At 41.7% G+C, this 26,490-nt stretch overlaps 1 protein-coding gene across 1 annotated transcript in view; it reads right to left on the minus strand.

The window, feature by feature from the left end:
• GABBR2 (gamma-aminobutyric acid type B receptor subunit 2) overlaps positions 1-26,490 on the minus strand; it is a 792,922-nt gene that overhangs the window by 361,084 nt on the left and 405,348 nt on the right. Inside the window, exons 6-7 of the mRNA XM_040353518.1 lie at positions 16,333-16,521; positions 11,256-11,492 (exon numbers count right to left, since the gene is read on the minus strand). Coding sequence (XP_040209452.1) covers positions 11,256-11,492; positions 16,333-16,521 — 426 coding nt within the window. The remainder of the gene's footprint in view (positions 1-11,255; positions 11,493-16,332; positions 16,522-26,490) is intronic.

The raw sequence follows: 26,490 nt of genomic DNA on the forward strand, positions 1-26,490 counted from the left end.
GAGGGGGAGACGAGCGGTGCTTCTTTCCCTCGCATCGTTGGACCTGGAACAGGTAAGTGTCCTATTATTAAAAGTCAGCAGCTGCAGTTATTATTAAGTAGGAACACTGCTTTAATAAAACAGAAACCTCATTTTGAGAAATTGCCAACCCAAATGAACATGCAGTTTAGAAGTGTAAAGTGCAACTTATAAAAATCCCCTGCAAGGATGTCAACAAACGTCTCTGCTTACTGGGGCTTGGCTGACACATCATGCCTGTTATTCTTTTACTTTAATCAAAAAATCAGTTCTAGTGTTGTAGTGAAAAAAAAGTGAAAAGAAAATCAGATAGACAATCACATAAGCAGGAAATTACATCTCTGGCGGAGTTGCCATATTCACCAGGAAGACACATTACAGTGTTTGCAAAGTCAGAGCTTGCTGCAAATTTAAATGGGAAAGTACTTTTTCTTTACAATAAATTACAAAATGACTTGTGTAGCCATCAGATAGCACAAGAACAAATCATAAATTGTCAAAACATCACAGGTAGAAGTATGTCTTTCAGCCATGCCCACTCCGGAGAATGATGCCTACCAATTAATGCATTATAATAGTAAATAGCTTTACCAATTATATTAATTCTTTGTATATTTACTGTAAAAGATTTTTTCTATAATCCTTAAAAAGCTCAAACACATGAGCCCACAAGTCCTCTATTATGAATTTACTGGGATTCTTTTTCAATAACTAGACATGTTCATTTGTTTTTGTCCGAATGCATTTTCGTCCGAATTTCGGGTATTTTCGTTATCATTTTAACAAACGAAAACGAACGCGCAAAATCCGAAATCTGAAAGATCCGACATAAAAAAATGCTTTATTTTCGTTTTCATTGCTACAACAGTTCAATACAGATAGAAGATTCGACATGAAGCTGACAAAAGCAATCTGTGTCTATCGAATCTGCGGTCGAATGTGCCTATTAGTCCAAGATTATTCTACATAGAGAGAAAAGATTCGACATTATAGAAACAGTGTTAAGTTAGACCGGGGATATGCAATTAGCGGACCTCCAGCTGTTGCAGAACTACAAATCCCATGAGGCATAGCAAGGCTCTGACAGCCACGAGCATGACACCCAGAGGCAGAGGCATGATGGGATTTGTAGTTTTGCAACATCTGGAGGTCCGCTAATTGCATATCCCTGAGTTAGACCAATCTACATGAACGACGAAGATTCGACGAAGCAGCGAAAAACATACAAATGTGGAACCTGTCATTGAAGGCTTATGGTGTCTGACGAAAGATTCGACAAGCAGCTAAACTGTATGACGCCGCAATCGTACATTTCCGGTCAAATGCTAGGCTATAAAATAATTTGAATATTGTTTGACCAGTAACAATAATTTATAAATATAATTATTACTAGTGTCATACAACATTATAATTCTTCTATAGCTTGTGGGCGTAACATTCAACCGGAAATGTACAATTGTGGCGTTGTACAGTTTAGCTGCTCCGTCGAATCTTCTTAGAACATTCGACAGACACCATAAGCCTTCAATGACACATTCGACCGTAAATAATTCGGATTTTCGGACGAATGCATTTTTTAACGAAACAAAATAAATAAAAACAAATTTCGGGAGTAACTAAATAAATGTATTTTTTGGACGAAAACGAAATTCCGAAACAAAATATTTCAGTGTGCACATGTCTATCAATAACATATTTTGAATAAAATTTTTACAATTGTACATATTTGTTTTTTACAGTTTCTAATTGTATGCCCCTCCTCTTATAAAATTGTGTATGCCCCAATCCTTGCACCATTTTTCCATACACATTTGTTAGCGCCCAGCTCCTGAAACCCTTTATTTGACAATACCTTGCTTTTAGCCTTGAATTTATTTTTTTATTTTTTTGATGATTTACTTCCAATTGATTTCCATGAGGTTAACATTAACCCTCTGGGCGATATTCCCGAGTCTGACTCGGGGTTAACTTTTTGTGCTGCAAACGGTAACCCCAAGTCAGACTCGGGCTCGCCTCGCAGCATTCACAGGCAGTGTTTACTTACCTTGTCCCTGGATCCTGCGACGCTCTAGCGCTGTGTGAGCGAGCGGTGTCCTCCTCGCTTGATTCACAGTGCCTGTGTGCCACCGATCTCCGTTCCCTGTGACGTTACGATGCGTGGGGGCGGAGAACGGCGCCAAATTCAAAGTAAACAAACACATTACATACAGTATACTGTAATCTTATAGATTACAGTACTGTATGTAAAAAATACACACCCCCTTGTCCCTACTCCCTAGGGGTCTGCCCAGTGTCCTACATTTTTTTTTGTATAATAAAAACTGTTCTTTCTCCCTGCAAACTGTAGATTGTCCATAGCAACCAAAAGTGTCCCTTTATTTCAAAAATGGTTTTAGAGCAGCTAGAAAACAGTGATACTAAATTATAATCACTTGCAGAATTGAGTGATAGCGTGATAGTGATTTGTGGGGAAATTTGTCATAAAAAAATAAAAGTAATGACAGCGACAATTCTGCAACTGAGCAAATTTCAGTGATTTTGATTTGATTACATTATTGAATAATGTTTATTATAGTTATATTATTATTTGTTATAATTATTTATAATTATTTATTATATTATAATTTATCATTTTGTTTTTAAAAAAATGTCATACCCGGGATGCCTACTAGACTCTTGTTTGGTCAGATTTAAGTGAGTTATTCCTAAGAATTACAGGCCTACAGTATAAAACACCAAATTTCCTTGCAAATAATGGTACCGCTTTCAGCACCTAAAATCAGAAATAGTCATACCGCCAGGGAGGTTAAAGGATAAGTTCACAAAAAAAAAAAAAAAACATCTCTGTGTGGGTTAAAACATGTGTATTTACTATTTATTTGTAGGACCCTACAGGAAAAGCATTGCAACAGCCATCATTAGATTGTTGTTGCCATGCAGGACTCCTACAAAGTGTCAGTGTAAGCTGTCTGCCCCTACATCATGTGGGAAGGCAGTTTCACACTAACAGGAAGACTCAATGAACTACCAGAGTGCTCAACTGCTCCATGGTAGTTCATTGGAAAACCAATGCATGTATGGTTGGCATTATTCAATGACGCAGAGCAGGCAGAAATAATGGTGTGCAAAGTGCAATTTACATTCTAGGGCCTAGGACAGCATAATCTCTAAAAGCAGTCTTGGAATAGACAGCATAGGATACCCCTATAATCCTTATTTTCATAAAGCAAAATGTTATATTTAGGGATGATGATTTATTGCTGTGTGTATAATGTTGGAATACTCACTGATTAGAGTAAGACTGCATATCACAGAGGTGTTTGATATGATGTGCTGCTTTCCTATAGATTTGAAAATGCATGTTACTGAAACGTTTCTTATGTAAATATGAAACCAGCTGAACATATTTTTTTTGCTAGTTATGTTGTGTTTTATGTACATAGTGAATGACCCCTTCTGTTGTGTTCCTCCTTTAGGCTTGGTTCACACTACTGCAATGTAAAAGTCATGCAACTTACGGTGTGACTTTGCCAGACGATTTGCTGGCAACTTGATGCAACTTATTTTGATGCAACTTTGAAGCGAGGGAGTGGCTACACTGCAGGCAATGCCTGAGTAATCTTCCTCTAATGTCAGATATTAAATCGCATTAATATAGATAAGGATCCAAATTGAAGGCGACTTCCATTAAAATATATGGGTACAAATCAGATAGAAGTGGCCTTGAAATAGTACAGGAACATTTTCTAAAGTTGGAGCAACTTCAGTAGTGCTACAGTAATTAAGACATGACTAACATGGGATTTCACATGTCATGCAACTTGTGGTCTCACAAGTCGGATCCTAAGTCGCAGATCCCAAATCGTGGCATTGTGAACTGAGCCTAACAAATTTATTTATCTATTTTCATTACCTATTTTGCTATATGCAGACAGTTTTTACATTTTAAGTGAAGTGTGCAATTGCAGCCTGACTGGATGGAGTCAGTAAAACAGCCCTACTTGTTTAATTTTTTTTTTTGAATTAGTATGAATTTGGTAGCCGCACAGCTTCTTAGGATTTGCATATGAAAGAGTTACACATTTTCCTCTTTCACAAAAATTTAAACTGCAATTGGAGCATCTCTCTAAGGAAGTAAACTAGTTTAGGACTAAAAGTGTGTCTGGCCAGGAAGAAGAGCAGTGATGTATGAAAATACTGATCCAATGAACAACATTAGACCTGACAACTCTGGAGCTTCTCCAGGCAAGGCAAGTTAGTATGAGAGATTCTAACAACGTAGGTGCAGAATGAAAAATCTGCTATCTAAATTATCTATTGCCAAACACAGAACCATTATATCATACAATCAAACAAGAAAGGCTAAAAATAAATCATTTAACATAAATATCTATTTACAAATATAATAATATAAAATATTTTTTATTGGTTTTAATTTTATCTATTGCCAAACAGAGAACTGTTATATTGAATTTATCATACATCAAAAAAAGAAAGGCTAAAAAAAACAATCAATTTAAGATAAAAATATACTTACAAATATAAAAAAAAATCTAATAGTTTTAAAATATATACAGAATGCAGAATACAGAATACTTTATTATTCCCAATGGGAAATTTGGTAAAAAAATAACTTTTTGCAATAACAAATACATTGAGATATATATATATATATATATATATAGATATCTATATCTATATATCTATATATCTAGATATCTATATCTATATATATCTATATATATATATATATATATATATATATATATATATATATATATATATATATATAAATATAGATATCTATACATTATGTAGCACCCTGTCCTAGTCTTGCTAAATTTAGTTGTTGGCTCTGATGTACTCAGTGGAGCAGCAATCTTTTTTCTAGGTCTGGACAGATTTCTCTAAGCTTGGTGGTTGATTTATCCTGTCTCTATCTACAAAAAGCTTCCAGAAATAGTGTAGAAAGCCCAGACATTGAGTTATGAATATTTATCTGTCATCAGCCAATCCCTGAGGGGGGGGCACCCAGAAGATAGCTGGGGAGAACATAAATGCTTTTGGATGCTTGTTTAGAGAATCTTCTCCTGGGTCTGCTGCCCCTGGGAAGCAGCTGCTGTACTAAAGAGCTGTTGCTAGGCCTCATCATGTGCTTGACTGAGGGCCAGGAAGATTTTGGACTGAAAAACATTTGCTTGAGGGAGCAAAGCTGGAGGAAAACCCCATCATCACTGCACAGTATTGCATGGAAGTTGGTTGACGACAGGTGTCCTTAGACATTGTTTGTAGGACCTTTGTTTAGGACTCCAAGTGTGCATGTGCTTTGGGAGTTACAGAATACAGAATACTTTATTAATCCCAAAGGGAAATTGTTCCGACACAGACACACTTAACAAAGACAACACAAGATCACAACAATAAACTAATAAACAAAATTAACAATAACAACCATTAAAGTGTTACTAACTCCACAACAATAAAATCTGTCTGTATTTGCAGAATTTTTATATTTACTGAGGAACTTTAGGCGTTAATCCTCTACATTGTGTAAAAAGGCTGTTTTATCCTGTATGAATAGATCCTCCCCCTCCTGCAATGTCTACCTTGGAAAGAACAGGCAAGGTAGCCAACCTCAACCTGCACATGCTCAGTTGTGTCTTTTATGCTGGAGAGAACAGTTTCTTGTTCTCAGAGATAGCCAGGTCACATGCTATCAACATAACACATGTAGGTGTGTATACAGGCTGAAAATCTCCACCTTTCCTGAACTCTCAGCACTGAAGAAATTGTGCAGTTTATGATGTAACCGTATACAGACCACATCAAAAATGTATATAGTGGCAATAGCGGTACTGTGGGAGGGCAGATGAACTATTTTCATATTACTGGGTTTAGTAAAACTTTAACACCAAATAACAAAATTAAAACTACACTGCAAATAAAACATCCATGCAATTAAAATACAACATAGAATAAATAACACAGATTAAAATAACAAGCAAACTACCAAATACAAATAATACACCACTTTCTCTAACACCACACCAGATAATAACCAACACAATACCAACATACTGAAAAAACAACACAACATCGTAATCATAAACAACCAGAATTAAATCTTCACCTCCCTCACAGAAAATAATTGTATATCTTGATTGCCACAGGCAAAAATGATTTCCTGTGTCGCTCTGTGTTGCATTGTGGGTGTAACAATCTGTCACTGATGGCACTCCGCAGACTGACCAGTGTATTGTGGTGTGGGTGTAAGGAGTTGTCCAAGATAGAATGTAACTTGAATAACATTCTCCTCTCCAACACTGTTGTAAAATACTCCAATTCCAATCCAACACCATAACTTGCCTTGTGAATCAGTTTGTTGAGACTGTTGGTGTCTGACTTTTTAGTTGGTTACCGGCTCTTTAGTAGGGACCCTAATTGGGAGGGTGCAGCTCACTTGGGAAGAAAGATGGGCAAGAAGTTGATGGGTCTTTTAAACTAGGTGGTGGGTAGGAGGGTTCAGAGGAAGCAATAGCGGGCAGTGAACGAAGGACAGAGGGTACTAGTGGAGGCACTAGTGATAATATATCCATAACATCTAATCCTGGGGTGAATAAGTTGACAAATCAAAAACAAGGTCTGAGAAAACATTAGAAGAAAATAATATGCACCCTACAATACTGAGAGGCGTATATGTAAATGCCAGGAGCCTAGCTAACAAAATGGAGGAACTCAAACTGCTATTACACTAGACTATTCGATTTTGTAGGAATAAAAGAAACTTGGTTCAACAGCTCATACAACTGGCTGGCAAATATCCAGGGGTATTTCTTGTATCGACAGACAGGAAAGGTAGAAGAGGGGGAGGGAAGAGGGGAAGGGGTGTGTCTATATATCAATAATGATTTAGGGGGGAAAAGAGGCGTGACACTGTAAATAAGGCATGGGGAGGGGGAATCCTTGTGGGTGTAACTTCAAAGAGAAGAAGTAAGCGGGAACTTAATAGTGGGGGTATGTTTCAGGCCCCCCAACCTGAAGGAGGAAGAGGATCTGGACCTCCTATCACAGTTAGAAATGGCAGTGAGGCAGGGAAATGTCATCATAATAGGGGACTGTAACTATCCCAATATTGACTGGGAAGAGGGGATAGCTCACACATTAAAGGCCCATAGTTTCTTAAGTGTCTTACAGGACAACTTCATGTTCCAATTGGTGGATTCCTCAACTAGAAAGACCGCATTACTAGATCTAGTACTTACAAATGACTCCAATATGATCACAGATGTTGAAATATGGGAAAATCTGGGCTCTAGCTATCACAGTATGATCAAATTTAGCGTACATCATAGGAAAAGGAGGCACGGGGTAGCACAAGAACACTAAATTTCAAACTAGCCAACATTTCTGAACTGTGCTCCATCAATGGGGACCCAATCCCAGAAACATTGAACACTGAGAAAAAATGAGAATGCTTTAGGAACATATTAAATAAAGGTATCGATGGGCAATACAGAACCGCAAAAGTTAAACCTGGATGGCTAAATTGTAACGTAACAAGTCTTATTAAAGAGAAATAAAGTATTGCAACAAGAAGCATAGTAGAGGAGAGTAGATATAATAACAGTAAAAAAGTAAGGTATCACGAATGTCATGTCTACCTCAATGCAGGTGGTCAGACACTATAGCTAGCTACTAGCTACTAGCTACTGTGTGCTTCACCTATAGCAGCCCCCTTTCCCTTAAGACAAGTAGGCCCACCTGAACTTGGATTTATATATATATATATATATATATATATATATATATATATATCAGCTTATTACTGGCAACTTGTAAAGTTACAAATGTCTGTTTTACACCATTATTTCTTATTTGCTCATGGGATCTTCATAAGCAGTATGACAAAATAGCTAATAAACAAATTTCTGCAAAAAAAAATATATATATATTTTGAAGGACAAGAAGCTGCAAAGTGGCTGTCAAATAAATTAATGTCAAAATTAGCAAAACGTCTCTTTATACTAGAGTCAGGTCTGCCACAAGGCACACATAAAATTGAAGTGCATGGAACATTTCCGAAAGGAAAATCTCCCTGAGGAATGTTATAGATTAATCTCATTAAAGTGACTCCCTTGGCAGTCTGACTGTTACATCTATAGTCATACAATTCTTATGTTTTAGTTACATAGAAATAAACAGTAGAAGGTGATGTCCTGCCTAAAGTATCTGTGCTATTATGTACAATTTGCAATCCAATTTTAATGCTTCAAATACAACGTTGCCATTCAGAAAACACATTTAAATCACCCGCTCAATGGTCCTGATGAAGCAGAATCGGTTTCATTTTTCTTTGGCTAAAACTGATTCATTTTTTTGGAATATTTTAAAAATATTCATTCAATATTTAAAGTGCCCATAAAGGTGCAGTTTGCTAAGAAGATTAGGCATAATTTGTCAATGTTTTGCTTTGTGTGGTCAACACCACAGAATAGATCACCAAATGTTTTATTTTTTAGCCTTTATTGTAATGGGAAAAGGTAAGAAGCACTGTTTGTACTGCTTGTGCTTCCTAATAGGAGAATGTTCCCCTAATTCCATTATAGTGGTTACTCAGAAAGGAAGTGAGCGTAAATATCTCCAACTGGGTCACATACAGCAATAAACGTTTTATTTATTTTTTGTACAGTGGGAAAGTCTCAGGTTTTATAGCTGTTTGTGTGCTTTTTGGAAAGACTTCCCTTTCACCTTCTGTCCCATTCGGTGCAATAAAATGAGTAAAACGGGAGTCCTTTGCACCCAGTATGCCACACTCCCAGTGATTTCAAGGAGATGCAGCCTACCTGAAAGAGCCCCATACAGCCTACCTGACAGGACTCCATACAGCCTACCTGAAAGAGCCCCATAAAGCCTACCTGACAGGGCCCCATACAGCCTACCTGACAGGGCTCCATACAGCCTACCTGAAAGAGCCCCATAAAGCCTACCTGACAGAGCCCCATACAGCCTACCTGACAGAGCCCCATACAGCCTACCTGACAGAGCCCCATACAGCCTACCTGAAAGAGCCCCATACAGCCTACCTGACAGAGCCCCATACAGCCTACCTGACAGAGCCCCATACAGCCTACCTGACAGAGCCCCATACAGCCTACCTGACAAGGCCCCATACAGCCTACCTGACAGAGCTCCATACAGCCTACCTGACAGAGCCCCATACAGCCTACCTGACAGAGCCCCATACAGCCTACCTGAAAGAGCCCCATACAGCCTACCTGACAGGGCCTCCACTCCTTTTTTTTCTTTTACATTCTTTTAGCAGCCTTATTGGGGGGGGGGCTTTGGTGAAATAGCAGGGGTCTAAACAGATCCCTGACATCTCACATTTGAGACAGAAAGTGACTGAGGACAGAGATTTCCCAGTCTCAGCTGAATTGGACAGTAAATGAATGGGAAGTGTTCTAAAGCTCACAAACAGAAGCATAGTAAACACAATTTACTATGCTTCAATGATAAAGGGACACAGTGAGTGCTCGCTGCCAATTCGCTCATTGTATTCATTTAGCAAAGGAGGGGGCTGATAAATAGGACATATCCACACACCCCCACTCTTCATCCTAAAAAATCCCCCTGTGTGCCCTCAGCAGCTGCTGGCGGGAGAGGAGAGGATGGAAGCTGGAAATGCTGCAGGGGAGGAAGGCACACAGGAAGGCCTAGACAGCAGGGGGTTGGATAGTGCTGAAGGGACATAGATACCTATCCCCCTGCAGTGCATCCAGAGGAAGGAAAAAACGGAGAAGCCACAAGAGTTGTCAATAAGGCAGTATAGCCATTGCTCCTGCTCGGTAGGTGCCTGGGCCCCCCCATTAAAACTGATGGGGCCCAGTACAGGAGGGATGGCTGTACTGCCTGATCAGCAGGACGTGTATGCATTATATTTCTTTCTATACACATTTTATTTTTTATACACATCAGTGGTGCAACGGATCACCGTTGATCCGTGATTCGAACGGCTCGCCCCCTTCGGATCGGCACACACTTGTGGCATACACTCGTGGGACAGAGGAGGAGGAGCCCGCACTCATGGGACACACACATCGCTGGGTGTCTGTACTACAGGGGGGGCGTCTGTACTACTGAGAGGGGGGCGTCTGTACTACTGAGAGGGGGGGTCGTCTGTACTACTGAGAGGGGGGGCGTCTGTACTACTGAGAGGGGGGGCGTCTGTACTACTGAGAGGGGGGTGTCTGTACTACTGAGAGGGGGGTGTCTGTACTACTGAGAGGGGGCGTCTGTACTACTTTGAGGGGGGGCGTCTGTACTACTTTGAGGGGGGGGCGTCTGTACTACTGAGAGGGGGGGGCATCTGTACTACTGAGAGGGGGGGTGTCTGTACTACCGAGAGGGGGGCGTCTGTACTACCGAGAGGGGGGGTGTCTGTACTACTGAGAGGGGGGTGTCTGTACTGAGAGGGGGTGTGTCTGTACTGCGAGAGGATGTGGTGTCTGTACTGCTGGGGAGGGTCTGCACTGAGGTGGGGGTGTCTGCACCGATGCGGGTGTCTGCACCTAGGGAGGGGGGTCTTTACTGAGGGGGGACTATAGTTGGTGGGGGGTGACACCAACCCTAGTGACGCCACTGCAGTGGGGAGATGTGGATATTACAGTGGGGGGGAGATGTGGATATTAGTGGGGAGATGTGGATATTACAGTGGGGGGGATGTGGATATTACAGTGGGGGGGGGATGTGAATATTACAGTGGGGGAGAGATGTGGATATTACAGTGGGGGAGTTTTTTTTATTTATTTTTTGCCGAAAAATTTTCCGATCCGTGTCCTCTGATCCGAGGAACAATCCGAACCGTGAGTTTTTTTATCCGTTGCATCCCTAATACACATTGATTTTATATATATTTTGTTTGGATTTGTGCAATTTAAATGTGCTCACATTAACAGGGACAAATATTTTCACTATTTTTGAACTTGTATTATCCACTTGCATGGCATTTTTTAGCAATGCACTTTTGTATATCATGTGTAGATGAATATAAACAGGGATTTTCTTTTTAAATGATTGGATAATTAAAGTTTATTTTCACCCACTTTATTGTGTAAACATGCTGAAATCCTTTAGTAAATCAGCCTCAAACTGTTGAATATATAACTACAACATTATGTTTGTTTTGCTCAGAAAACAGCAAGATTACATAGTAAAAGGATTTATGTTTATATACTTACAGTTACACCAAAGAAATTTGTTTCATTCATTGCATCAAGGAAGATTTTCCCAAGCTTGTGATTTGTATAGTTGAAATCTTGAATGCTCAGATGCTTGTTGGTAGCATTAAGGTATTCCATTGCTCGGTGAAGTGTTTTCGCTATTACCCATATTCCATCATAGGCATAACCATGAAATTTGCTGGCTTCCACATCTGATCGCTTTTCATTGTATTCTTTTTCATATTGCTGAGGAGTCTAAAAGGGCATATACAAGTCACATAAGCATTCAATCCTTTTTTTTTGGTGTTACAAATGTAATACAAAAATGTATTTTTTCTAGATGCCCATTAAAAGGATTTAATGTTTTCACTGAAGAAAGTAAGATAACTTAAAGGGGTTGTAAAGGTTTGTTTTTTATTTTCTAAATTGGTTCCTTTAAGCTAGTGCATTGTTGTTTCACTTACTTTTTTATTCAATTTTCCTTCTAATTTTTTTTTTCTTTGTCTGAATTTCTCACTTCATGTTTGTTCTCAGTAAATTTGCCACCATCATCCGAGTGGTGGATAGTCAGCCAGAACACCTTACTGAGGAAGAGCAGGAAGTGAGAAATTCAGACAAAGAAAACAAAGAAAAAAAAACATTTAGAAGGGAAATTGAAGGAAAGGGTAAATGAACCAACAATGCACTCGCTTAAAGGAACCTATTTAGAAAATAAAAAGCAAACTTTACAACCCCTTTCAGGTCATACAATAGAACTAAAGGCAAAATCTATTTTTTTTTCTGCAGTAAGTTGCCATAATATGTAACATTCACAGTGCTGGAGGGAAAAGTAAGTGAATCCAATAGGCTAATTACTTAAAAAAAAGCAGTAGTTTGGACACCTGGGGTCAAATTAATGAAATGAGTTTGGAGATGTGGTTTAGAGGGGCTTTGATTGATAAAAGACACGCAAACATTTTAAGATTGCTATATCATAGCCATACCTTACACAAATAAACTCTCTGAAAGCATCCAATCAAGAATAGTTGATCTTCATAAGTCTGGTAGGGGATACAAAGCAATCTCAGAGTGTTTATGCATCCATCAATCAACAATTAGGTGAACTGTCTATAAATGGAGACAGTTTAGTGTGGCTACTCTTCCTAGAAGTGGGCACCCAGCCAAGATGACTCCCTAGGCACAGCACAATGAGGTAAAGAAGAACCCACAAGTAATGCCCTGTACACACGACCGGTTTTCCTGACATGCCAAAACCCAACGTATTTCCCAACGTGATTCCTCTCAAGCCTGCATTGCATACACAGGTTCAGTCAGAAAAACGCTCGACCAAATCGCGGTGGCATCCAACACGTACGATGGCACTATAAAGGGGATGTTCCATTCAAATAGCGCCACCCTTTGGGCTGCTTTTGCTGATCCTCGTGTTGGTAAAAGTTTGGCAAGAGACGATTTGCGCTTTTCAGCCTTGTGCTTTTCAGTCAGTTACAGTGTGATGGATGTGCTATCTCCATTACGAGTGCTAGTTTTACCAGAACAAGCGTTACCTTCTCATACTTGATTCTAATCATGCACTGTTTTTTTCCCCTCGGAAAAGCATACACACGAGCCGTTTTTGCAACGATAAAAAGACTGACGGTAAACACGATGGGAAAAAATAGAGCAGGTTCAAATATTTTTTCTCGTCGGGAAAACTGCTATGGAGCATAGACACGACCGGTTTTCCCAACCAATCTAAAAAAATTCAGTTTTCTTGTTGGGAAAACCGGTTGTGTGTACGAGGCATTACAGGTAAAGGCTTGAAGACATCACTGGAACTGTCAAACATCCCTGTTCAGTGTCTACCATACATAAGTCTTTGAACAGGTAGGATGTCTGAAACAGAACATCATGAAGGAAGCTGATGCTCTCCAAAAAAAAAACAACCTTGCTGCTTGTCAGAAGTTTGCCAAAGAGCACCTTGGCAAAATGCAACGCTACTGGGAAAATGTTCTGTGCACTAATAAAACAAATGCTGAATTGTTAAGGAAGCACAAAAGTACTTTTGTATGACACAAAAAGGGCACAGCTTACCAATATCAAATCAACATCCCAATGGTGAAGTATCAGCGTAATCAATAAAGATGTGAGAAATTACAATCGTTTAAGTGTTATGAGCTTTAGCACATTGGGGGTTATTCACTTGAGAGTGCAAAATCTGGTGCAGCTCCTCATAGTAACCATCAGCTTCCAAGTGTTAGAGCCGGTTCACACACAGGCGGCACGACTGGGGGCGACTCGGCAAGGCGATCTCAAGGCGTCTTGAGAGGCAACTTGCAAAATGACTTCTGTATTGAAGTCAATGCAAGTCGCACCGAATCGCCCCCAAAGTTGTACAGGAACCTTTTTCTAAGTCGGAGCGACTTGCGTCGCTCCTATTAGAACGGTTCCATTGACTACTGTGGACCGCGACTTGTCAGGCGGCTGAGTCGCCTGACGAGTCGCCCGTGTGTGAACCGGCTCTTATTGTCAAAGCTTAATTGAACAAGCTGAAGTTAGAAGTTGTTTGGCTACCATGCACAGCTGCACCAGATTATGCGCTCTCAAGTTTTAGTAAATACACAGCATTGTATTTGTCTACTGTTGTGACTTATATGAAGACCAGATCATATTTTATGGCAAATTACTGCAGAAAACCATGTATTATCATTCGGTTCCCATACTTCTCTAAGGGGTTCACATGCGTTTTTCTTGCCACTGTATATGATGCAGTCTGTCACTAGATTTAAGAAAAAAGTCTTTCACAATACTGAGAAACCTAAATTAAGTGCATGGGAAAATAACACATAAGTAGAGGTTACTTTCAGTGTCAAATTGGTTTGTATATGAAAACATAAGCAACTGAGCTACTGTATATTTATATATACCTCACAGTTTTAGTAGTACAGTATTTGTCAGGATCTGAATCTGAACCTGGGATCTCTGCAGTGTCTGGCTGTAGAGCTTCTCACTGTGCCAACTAAGATACTGGGCAACTCTCTGCCTGACCCCTTGGACAACTTTGTCTTGTATCTTATTTCTAGTGAACCTTTGAACTCAATGTTCCTCCAATAATCTTCCTGATTTATGCCATGTCTATGCACTTCATGTTTGCCAGTTTATTGTGATCTCCCCAGCCAATATCTTGCTCCTTTGTGTACTTGCAGCTGTCCTTATCACTACCATTCGTTATCGACTTTGGCTTGATTATGCACTTCCGTCTGATCCAGCTAAGCTACTACTCGTTACTAACCCATAGCTTGTTCATTGACTACGCTTCTGCTTGTACCTTATCTACTTCATCCCCTACTTGCTCTCCTCCTGCTGGGGCGATTCTGATGGCCACAACCTGGAATTAGTACACAGCTAAATCCAATCTCCAACATCAGGAGCTCTGGTAAAGACAGGCCAGTATTTAGACCCCACACTTCTGCTGAGCTTGTATTATCCACTAGAGGATCTGTTTTTGTATTAAGCCAGCTGACTACTCGTGAAACTGCTACAGCCACTGATCTCCAAGCCTGACTCCAGACCGTGACAGTATTGCATTATGTTAGCCATTGAGCAACACAAAGTTTGAGGTTTCAGTGATACTCTTTAGTAAATAAGTTATTAAAAATGCAAATTTCCACGATGACCCTTCTTCAGGCTTCAAACGATTCCAGTGCCTCGTACACACAACCATTTTTCTCAGCAGGAAAAAAATAAAAGTTTTTCCCAACGTGATTCCTCTCCAGCCTGACTTGCATTGCCCAAAAGCAAAAAAACGTCCGACCAAAGCACGGTGACGTACAACACGTACGACGGGACTATAAAGGGGAAGTTTCTTTTAAATGGCACCACCCTTTGGGCTGCATACTTGATTCTGAGCATGCGCATTTTTTTTCCCCTCGGAAAAGTATACACACAACCGTTTTTGCGACGAGAAAAAAACTGACGGGAAACACAACGAGAAAAAAGAAAAAAGAGCTGGTTTAAATTTTTTGCAGCCATTTTTTCGTAGAGAAAACTGCTAGGCCCCGTACACACGAGGAGACATGTCCGATGAAAATGGTCTCCTGGGAGCTTTTGGTCTGATGTGTGTGCACACCATCAGACCAAAATCCCCGCGAACAGAGAAAGCAGTGACGTAGAAGACACCAACGTTCTCAAACACGGAAGTGCATTGCTTCAACGCATGCGTCAAATCAATTTGACGCATGCGTGGGATTTCGGGACGCTGGTTACACGTCATAACCAGCGGACATGTCCGATTATGTGTACTAACCATCGGACATGTCCGACGGACATGTTTCCAGCGGACAAGTTTCTTAGCTTGCTAAGAAACTTTTGTCCGCTGCAAACCTGTCCGCTAGGCCGTACACACGGTCGGACATGTCCACGGAAACTGGTCCGCGGACCAGTTTCAGCGGACATGTTCGACCACGTGTACGCGGCCTTAGGGAGCATACACACGACCGCTTTTCACGACCAATTTAAAAATGGCAGTTTTCTCATCGTGAAAACCGGTCGTGTGTACAAGGCATAGGGCTTTAAGTTATCCCAAAAGTTTGCATTTTTAATATCACTTAAACATAACATTCAACGTTTTCTGTAAAACCTGAAGTCCCACACCTTTCTGCTGCCAGAACCTCCCTATTAGTCTCTGAGATTTACATTAGGGAACCAATATGTAATGATGCAAAAAGGAACGGGACCAAATTTAAATTTTCCTCTAAATTGGTTATAATTCAGTTGCCAATATCTCTCCTGTCTATTTTGCCATCTAGTAGTGGAAAACCAAACAGTTAACTGAAATTTGAAATATTGAGCTGCACATTCATAATACATTTACATGTTATCACTGTTAGAATAAAGCCAATTTAATTATTATATATCGTTACAGCTTGTACATTTTCTGATGCTATGACAACTACCATAATTAATATTATGTTGTAGCTATGGTATTTATTAGATTCACATTTAAAATTAAAATGTTTATTCTTGCCATTATGTGTCCTCATCTGCTCTCAATTTAGGTTCATCTATTCAATCCATAACATTAAAAAAAATCTCAATTGAAACTGCGTAATTTTCTTACCCGTCCTGATATTGTTTTGATTTGCTTTGTGCTAAGAGGTTCAAAATCCACTCCAATGTATCCTTCCATTGCAGTAAGCAGGTTTTTACTCAAACAGGTGGAAGAATTGGCCTGTTGCCACCATAGTGCTTGATACCAGCCAGGAATGATCCACTGATATTTGCTGCCGTACATCTCTTCATCATAAGCCTAAAAATAAATGAATTACATGATAACTGCTAAAGCATAGTCAGTGGTTTACTCTTCATGGTTTCAGCGTGTGCCAGACACACAGGCCTTAAGGGGGTTGGGGCCTCACTGTGTTCTCACACACACTGAACAACAACAAGTGTGGGGATTAAACACTTATTATAGTATTCTGTGTCTGTGCTGCAGCCATGCCTATCACTTGCACCTGCAGCAGTATAAAGAACATTTATCCTGTGACTGTGTGCAGTGCCAGATTAAGAACATCATTGGCCTGGTGCTGAGGATTTTGGTGGGGCCTTTTAGGCTGCATTCACACCTCCGCGACAAGTAACGCCGCGTACGCGGCGTATTTTGCTGCGAATAGTGTAACTTTTTTTTACAAATCCTTCCTATTGCTTTGTATGGCCGAACACCAATGCCGCCTGAAAAAAAGGGTCCGGGACTTTTTTTCATGCCGCAGGTGTACGGCGTCTATGAGATGTGAACCATCTCATAGACAGCAATGGGAATTCTCCCCTCCAGCGGCACGAGCGGCCGGTGTCGGGCGTTTTGTCGCGGAGGTGTGAATGGGGTGTAGTAAATAATAAATAAATGCGTGGGAATGACATGAACGCAGCCCAGCCAAGGCAAGTGACCAAAGGCACAGAACCCAGAAGGAAGACCGGGTGAAGATGGAAGTGTCCAGGCCCCGCCTGATTCATCACAGCGCAGCACTGGAGAGCTCAGTCTGAAAATTGAAGTGTACACTAATGTGCTAATATGCTGTGCATACTTGTACATTGTGGCATAACCTACCCCAGGGCCTCTAAAAAGTAGTAATGTCAGGAAAGTTTACTACCGCTTTATTATCACAGGATCCCAGGAGCCTCTCATGGGGCCCCCTACTGACCCGGTGGACGTGGCCCTTGGGTAGTGCCTAAGTGCACAGTTGCCAACATTTAAAAAATATTTTCAGGGCCACTTTTTTATATAAGTGCTATATTTAGAGTAGCTGAGATCCCCGATGTTCCTCTATACATCATAGTAGTAATCACAAAATTAAATGATTACTAATAATGGGGCAGAACAAATATGAGAACTGATATTTCCTTTAGTTGAACTAACAAAAGTGTGTCCATTCTAGAGCTGGTAACATTGAGGATATTCAGTATAATTTTAAAGAACTGTTTTTGTGGGTAAGCGAAATAGGGGAGGAGTATGGACTGTATATAAGTGGGAAGTATGTGCAGGTGAGGGAGAGGAATGTGGAGGGTCTAACAGTGGGCACTATGTACAGGAGAGGAGTACAAAGGGTACGGAAAAAAGCACTATGTACAGGAGAGGAGTGTGAAGGGTATGACAATGGGCAGTATGTACAGGAAGAGTGAGGGGGTATGACAGAGGGTAGTACGTACCAGAGAGAAGTGTGGAGGGTATGATGGGGCAGTATGTACAGGAGAGGAGTGTGGAGGGTATGACAGTGGGCAGTATGTACAGGAGAGGAATGTAGACGGTATGATAGTGGGCTCTATGTATAGGAGAGGAGTGTGGAGGGTATGACAGTGAACACTATGTATAGGAGAGGAGTGTGGAGGGTATGACAGTGGGCACTATGTATAGGAGAGGAGTGTGGAGGGTATGACAGTGAGCAGTATGTACAGGAGAGGAGTGTGGAGGGTGCGACAGTGGGCACTAAGTACAGGAGAGAAGTGTATGACAGCAGGCACTATGTACAGGAGAGGAGTGTGAAGGGTATGACAGTGGGCGCTATGTATAGGAGAGGAGTGTGGAGGGTATGACAGTGGGCACTATGTACAGGAGAGGAGTGTGTAGGGTATGACAGTGGGTACTATGTATAGGAGAGAAGTGTGGAGAGTATGACAGTGGGCACTATGTACAGGAGAGGAGTGTGGAGAGTATGACAGTGAGCACTATGTACAGGAGTGGAAGGATATTTAGGGACCGAGTAGTGGTTAAGCGGGTCATACATGGATTGAAATTACGCCAATTATGCAGAGGCTAGCTGGTTTTACACAAGTCAATCTATTAATCAACTTGAGTACAACCAGCCTGTTTTTTTTTTTCTTAAAACAATCAGTGCTGCTAGCTAAAGTTAGCAACACTGATCATTGTACGCACTGGCAGAACACAATAACACTGCAGGAGTGATTCCCCCATCCACAGGTCAGCAGGTGAGAGGGTGTGTGGGGACAGGCTGGGGAGAGATACTAGTCAGTGGCTGGTTAGGCACTGGTAGTATCAGAGCCAGATACACACAGGTTACATACGCCACGATCGTTAGAGCGAGAACAATAATTCTAGTACTAGACCTCCTCTGTAACTCTAAACATGTAACCTAAAAAAATGTAAAGCATCGCTTAGGATACCAAAAAAAATTGTGCTAACTTAACTAACTAACTGTTTTTTTAATGAATGAAACATTTTTTTACAAAAAAACATGTTTGAAAAATTGCTGCGCAAATACCGTGCTAGAGCTGCACAATTAATTGTTAAAAAAATTGTGATCTCGATTCAACCCCCCTGACGATCTTCAATGCAGAGTTTGCTGATTCTTTCATATAACAAGTGGAGAGACTTTCAGCTGTCAAAAGAAAATATCTGGGCAGTCTGACAAGTTTTTAACAGGAAACATTGTAACTGAGGCCTCGTACACACGGCCGAGGAACTCGACGTGCCAAACACATCGAGTTCCTCGGCCAGTTCAGCCCTGAAGCCGCCGAGGAGCTCGGCGGGCCGAGAGCTCCCATAGAACAACGAGAAAATAGAGAACATGTTCTCTATTTTCTCGACGAGTTCCTCGGCGGCTCCATCGGGCCGAAAGTGTACACACGACAGAGTTTCTCGGCAGAATCCGGCTCTGACCGAGTTTCTCGCCGAATTCTGCCGAGAAACTCTGTCGTGTGTACGAGGCCTGACACTTCCTTCTTAGATCAAAGGGATACACTTCTGTGTGTAAAGAACAAATCTGGGCAGTCTGCGAAGTTTGTAAACAAAATGAAACATTGTAACTAACTAACATTGTAACTAAATTTAACCACTTAAAGTCCAACACTTGTTTCTTAAGTTAGAAAGCAATATTATTTGCTAGAAAATTACTTGGAACTGCCAAACATTATATATATTTTAGCAGAGACTCTAGGGAATACAATGGCTATCGCTGCAATATTTTATGTCACACTGCATTTTCCCACTTCAATGAATAATAAAAACCATAAAAACAAAACAGTGAAGTTAGCCCATTTTTTTTTGTTTTAATGTGAAAGATGATGTTACGCCGCAACAATCGTGAGAGAATCGTGATCTATCTTCTAAGCAAAAAAATTGCAATTCTCATTTTAGCCAGAATCGTGCAGCTCTATACCGTGCAACATAAAAAGTGCAAAGAGCACCATAGAGTAATTTTCTAGCAAAAAACAAATGATGATTTTTACATGTGGTAGAGAAGTGTCAGAATTGGCCTGGGTGGCAAGGGGTTAATTACCATGAGTAATATACAAATAATTATTATAAGCACTGTGATCCTATCAGTCTGCTGTAGTGTGTCAGCTTGTATTTATATTGGCCGCTCTGAATGTAGCTTCTGACAGGCTGTGCAAGCAGGCCCGTATCTCCGGAACCATAAATGATAGCCGTCCCATATGTTAACCAGTTGTGGGGTAGCTCTTCCCATGCCTACCCCCAAATGTGGGGTTTCTGTGACCTCTGGTCATCGAGCTACAACCCCCCAAATTCGATCTTAAAAAAAAAAAAAATCTTAAAAAAAAAAAATTTTTTTTTTTTGTTTTTTTTTTTGGGCAAATGGGCCTATCTTGAGAAAGGGGCCTGGAGCTGCAGCTCCATCAGCCCCATTGTTAATCCGGCCCCGACTGTGTGTGCCAGAAAAGGGAAAGGGTGCTAAAATAACACTGCTGGCAGGTTCCTGACGAAACCCTAATCACCCACGTCAGCAGCAAGTGCAATGGAAGCCGTATGTGTAGCTGAAAGCGGTGACTGTGTTGGGATTGGCAAGCTTACCAACTGCATTTATAAAATGTTATCTGCCAGTCTGCACATGCACCAGGTAGTGCCCAATGTCTGTTCCGTAAACATGTGAGCAGAGTACTAACTGACTGGGGTTACAGAGTTACACAGTAGGTGAGTTTGAAAAAGTCCATCAAGTCCAACCTATGTGTGTGATTATATGTCAGTATTGCATTGTATATCCCTGTATGTTGTGGTCATTCAGGTGCATATCTAATAGTTTTTTGAAACCATCAATGCTCTCTGCTGAGACCACAGCCTGTGGAAGGGAATTTCACATCCTTGTCGCTCTTACAGTAAAGAACCCTCTACGTAGTTGAAGGTTATACCTCTTTTCTTATAATTTTAGTGAGTAGCCACGTGTCTTGTTAAACTCCATTCCGTGAAAAAGTTTTATCCCTATTGTGGGGTCACCAGTATGGTATTTGTAAATTAAAATCATATATCCTCTCAAATGTCTCTTCTCCAGAGAGATTAAATTCGGTGCTCTCAACCTTTCCTCATAACTAATATCCTCCAGACCCTTTGTTAGCTTTGTTGCCCTTCTCTGTACTCCCTCCATTTCCAGAACATCCTTCCTGAGGACTGGTGCCCAGAACTGGACAGCATACTCTAGGTACAGCCAGACCAGAGTCTTGTAGAGCGGGAGAATTATTGCTTTATAACTGGAGTTAATCCCTTTTTTAATGCATGCCAATATTCTGTTTGCTTTGTTAGCAGTGGCTTGGCTATTACAGTTTCACCTGACAACAGATATATTGCTCTCATTGAACAGCGCAGGTCAATGTAATCTGGTGCTGGAGGAGCTACACTAGGTGAAAAATCAACAGAGAGGGAGAGAGAATAAAAAATAAAAAACTTTTCAAATGAGAAATGAGCTGCACAGCAACAGAGACTGGTTGTAGTTTCACATTGTGTCATCTACTAGTGTCCAGGCAATGGTTAATAGAGGTGCAAGGGACAGTGAGGCCTCGTACACACGACCGAGGAACTCGTCGGAAAAGAGACATCGTTTTCCTCGACGAGTTCCTTGTTAGGCTTGTCGAGGAACTCGACAAGCTTGCTTTGCGTACACACGGTCAAGACAAAATCTCCTCGTTCTCAAACGCGGTGACGTAGAACACATACAACGGCAGGGGAAGTTCGATTCCACTGGCACAACCCTTGGGGCTGCTTTTGCTAATCTCATGTTACTGCGTGTTAAGTAAAAGTTTGGTCGGAGACGATTTGCACTTTTCAGTCTGTTACAGTGTAAAAAATGTGTTATCTCCATTACAAATGCTACTTTTACTCCCGTCTCATACTTTATTCTGAGCATGCGCGGGTTTCTTCGCATACACACGCTCGAGTTTCTCGTAGAAAACCAGCCCGACGAGGAACACGATGAGGAAATTGAGACTCCCGTCGAGGAAAAAGAGAACTTGTTCTCTTTTTTCCTTGTCGAGTTCCTCAACAGTTTCCTCAATGAAAAACGTACACACGACCGTTTTTCTTGGCAAAAAAGCTCTCCCACCAAGTTTCTTGATGGATTCTGTCGAGTTTCTCGGTCATGTGTACGAGGCCTGAGAGGCATCTTCTATACTCTTGTTGTGTGCAGGTCAGCAGTCAGCATCTGTCAGGAAGTGGATATCTTTGCACGCAACTGTAACTCCAACTCCAAGCCCACCTGCAGTCCTTATAGGTGCCCTAATGTCTAATGGAAGTGGCACACTTTGGCATCTTCATCCCTTCATTCTATGTATTAGACTTTATGTTCTGTATTCTGAACCAAATTATTCTGCAATTAACAATGCTCCTTTAAACAAGGCCTTTTTATTTGGGGCAACAGTATCCAATTTATGATTTTGCATGCATACCCACTGTTTTCAGAAAATGCCCCAGAGTATAGTATAGAGTTTTATATTAGTTTAGTCCACATATAAGGTTTATGATACATGTAAAAACAGTCTACAGAATTGAGAAAGCAACGCTAGAACCATTTAGGCATTAAGGCTCGGTTCACACTAGTGGGATGCGGCAAACCCTGCGATTCCTGTGCAGGTTCCCGCATCACACCTAAATCGCAGGCGGTACACACTGACATCTGCAAAACCTCTGCGGGTGTCAATGTAAATTATTGACACCCCCAAATCGGTTCACAGATCGCAGTGTGAACTATTAAATGGTACAGGATCGTATTGCATGGGTGTTCACGGTGTGGACCAAAAAAAAAGGTCCTGCACCATTTTGGTGCAAATGCAATGCAATTTCAGCCATACAGTTTGTATTGGTGAATTCGCATCATACAGACATGTGATCTGCACAGCCATGCAGAGCGAATCTGACATCGTACTAATGTGAACCCAGCCATATATACAGTATATGTTTTTAAAAGATTAATCACCAGCTTAGTTTCTATATTATGTGAGAGAAAGGCATACTGCAATTTACAGCAAATACAAATAGCCTTGATCAATAAAGATTGTTTTCCTTAAAGTGGATGTAAACCCACTCTCATCCTTTCTAAACTACTGCCATAGTGCTGATCTATAAGAATATAGATGCCTCCTGCATGTATCCTTTACCTGTCAAATGTCTCCCCCTCTGTCTGTTATAAGAACTGAAAAACTGCAGATTCTGTGGGTGGATCTGTTGTCTGGAGCTCGATGGGTGGAGTCGTGATGTCAGTAGACTCCCCGCCCTCCTCTACACTCCTCTTGTCAACATGCATTTTTTCCTATGTATTCCTTACACTAAATTCTGCTATGATCACTAACATCCAGTCAAAATCCAGAAAAGTAACCACATGACTTCAGAAAAGGAGTGGGGGTGGGAATTGAAAAATAATGCCTGTCTCCAGGCTAGTGCATGAGATATGTAAATAACCTGTCACTCACAGCAAGAGGGTGGAACAGACCAAGGTTTTTCTCTGTAAGTCCGTTTTATTTTACTGAACAATAAGAGGATTGCTCAGAGCTGGCTCCGTGTGGTGAGACTGGGCACAGATGATAGGAAATCTTATACTCTACATTGTGACATCAAAAAAATTAATAAAACATTTCGGGTTTACATCCACTTTAAGTGCAGTAAACTATAGAAACCAATGAAATTGCATCTTGTATTGATCGAAACATACTTTTAATTATAAAACATATTAAATGCATAGGGCTAGATTCATGTACCTCGGCGCATAGTTTTGCCGGCGTAGCGTATCGAATATACGCTACGCCGACGGCGCACAGAGAGCCCAGAGCAGTATTCACAAAGCACTCGCCCCGTACGTTGCGACGGCGTAGCGTAATATGGTCGGCGTAAGCCCGCCTAATTCAAAGTAGGCAGGTAGCGGGCGTGCTACATTTAAATTAACCGTGACCCCATGTAAATGAAGGGCCGATCGAACAGCGCATTTGCGCGCATGCTCAGAATCACGCCGCATATACTTCTTAATATACGACGGCTCAATGCGAACGACGTGAACGTCACCTACGCACAGCCCCATTCACGTACGACTTACGTAAACAACGTAAAATTAGACGGCTGTTCCGACGTCCATACCGTTGCATGGGTAGCGCCACCTATAGCAGGGATAACTTTACGATGGACGTATGACTTACGTAAACGGCGTAGATTACAGCGACGGGCGCAAGTACGTTCGTGAATAGGCGTATCTAGGTCATTTACATATTCGGCGCGTAAATCAATGGAAGCGCCCCTTGCGGCCAGAGTAAATATGCGCCCAAGATCCGACGGCGTAGAAGACTTACGTCGGTCGGATGGAGGCCAAATTTAGGCGTATCTAGTTAAGAGAATAGGGCGCATAGATACGACGGCGCATTTGTTCACTTACGCTGCGTATCTGTAGATACGCCAGCGTAAGTGTTCTGTGAATCTAGCCCATAGTGTTTCTTCATACATTTACATAAAAAAATAAAATAATCTGCTACATTTCTTTAGCAAAATGGCAGCCTGTACACACAGGACAGACTGTCACACAGGTAACACTGCGTGACTAAATGATTGTCACACAAAGCAGATTGTCACACAGGGCATACAATGACTGATCAGGGAAGGCACAGTGATAATAACAACTGCCCATCTTTCTGGTAAGGTCTGGGCAGGCAGGCAGAAGGTAAATCTGGCATCTGGTGGATAATACAGTTTATGGTCGTTACCCTCGGACCGAGAGAGATGTGGATCACATAAACACGCGACAAGACTTACAACATAAATAGACCTGAAGTGTGCCTTGGTGGTCTGGTCAGTATGCCAAGAAAAGGGGGCATACCCAAGGTAAGTAATGGGTAGTTAATTGAAGAAGGACATGCTGAGAAGTGCCCTGAAAAAGGGAAGGGCGGGAGGGTCTCGAATGCGATTGAATTCGCAGACTCACGGACATGAGGTGAGCTGGGAAGAGTCGGCCCAGTGACGTGTAGTACTGCACACTGAACCGACAAAGAGCATGTGTGAGTGGGCTGCTTAAATACCCTCTGGGCTCCTCCCATAAACTCAGGCCACCATACTGGCCTTCTTATTTATGGTCGTTACCCTCGGACCGAGAGAGATGTGGATCACATAAACACGCGACAAGACTTACAACATAAATAGACCTGAAGTGTGCCTTGGTGGTCTGGTCAGTATGCCAAGAAAAGGGGGCAAAAGACTCAGATAGGGAAATAGTTTATATTGATTTCTTGTATTTATTGAGTCAGCTTGGTAAAGGCTTGTGCCATTCCTTCATGAGGATTTGGGATGTATGTGGCAAAACAAGGAGACTTCCATTAGCCTGGTATTTTGATTACGTAGTCTGGTACTCCCTGTTGGGAGGCAACTGAGGCTGCTCCAATTCGGAAAGAATGTCCAGAGAACTGACTGGGGTTTGAAGCCCAAGTTACTTAGGAGGATTCTGACATGCTTGACACACTGGCTGACACTCAGGGAGCTGGTTTAGAAAGGGTAGCAACGAGCTACCATCAGATTGGCTGGGTAGATGGAGCAGTAGTGGGTCGAGCACCGTCACTGGGCGTCAGGCGTTGTCAGTCTGAAACAGGTTGATGTCAACCCCAGGGGCCTGTTTGTTGCGTTTGCAGACTGTGAGAGTGTAGTGGTTCGAAAGCGAGTCAGGTGGCGTCGGAGCAGTGTGTGACTGCCGGAGCCGCTGACTAAATTCACTAGGTTGTAGGGAACCCTAGAAGGCCTGGTAGATGGCTGTTGGGTGACTAGACTGGGCAAAGCCCTAAACAGGGAACGAGTAAGGATTTTAGACATGTCCCTAAAGAGGGGACTCTTGAAAGGTAGGCGCTTGCCACTGACTACAGGTTGGTGCTTCTGTATGCCCTGTAGGAGGGACTTGACTGCATGGGCTCGAGAATACTGACGGTTTACTGGGGTCCTGCAGGGACAGGAAATGCTGGATGCCATCTAGATATGGCGTGATAGTATTGAGAAATGGTCAGCTGCATGTGGCAATACGATATGAAGGCTAGGATGTGTCCAACGTTGCCTATTGCTGCTCCGGGGCAAGGGGCCAAAAATTTGCGATTAGTGTTCCAAGCAGTGCGATAGTCCTTCAGTGTGTTGCGTGCCAAGGAGTGGTTAATAAGTTGGATTGCGTTGGCGAGATGCGACTTCAGTCCATCGTCAGCAATGTCCATGGTGGGACAGGGATAGTTGTTGGGTCGGCTCCAGGCTCTTGCTGGAAAAAACATCCATTCCAAGGTTGGAATAGGAAAGCGCATCAGCTGCTTTTTGCATTTGCCTGGAAAAGGTCTACATAAGATATTAACTGGTGACGGAGTGACAGCTGCGCGAGCCTGCGCAGGAAGTGATGGGGAGTGACTTAGATCTATCTTAATTGATGATGTCGGCTGTGGCCTGATTGTCTGTGGTGAAGAACAGTGTCTGTCCTGTTCAAGTGTGGTCCCAGACCTGGGCAGCTGCCACGATGGGGTGCAGCACGAGGCGTGATGAAGA

The sequence above is a fragment of the Rana temporaria genome, chromosome 5 (genome assembly GCF_905171775.1).
Source record: "Rana temporaria chromosome 5, aRanTem1.1, whole genome shotgun sequence".
Taxonomy (NCBI): Eukaryota; Metazoa; Chordata; class Amphibia; order Anura; family Ranidae; genus Rana; species Rana temporaria.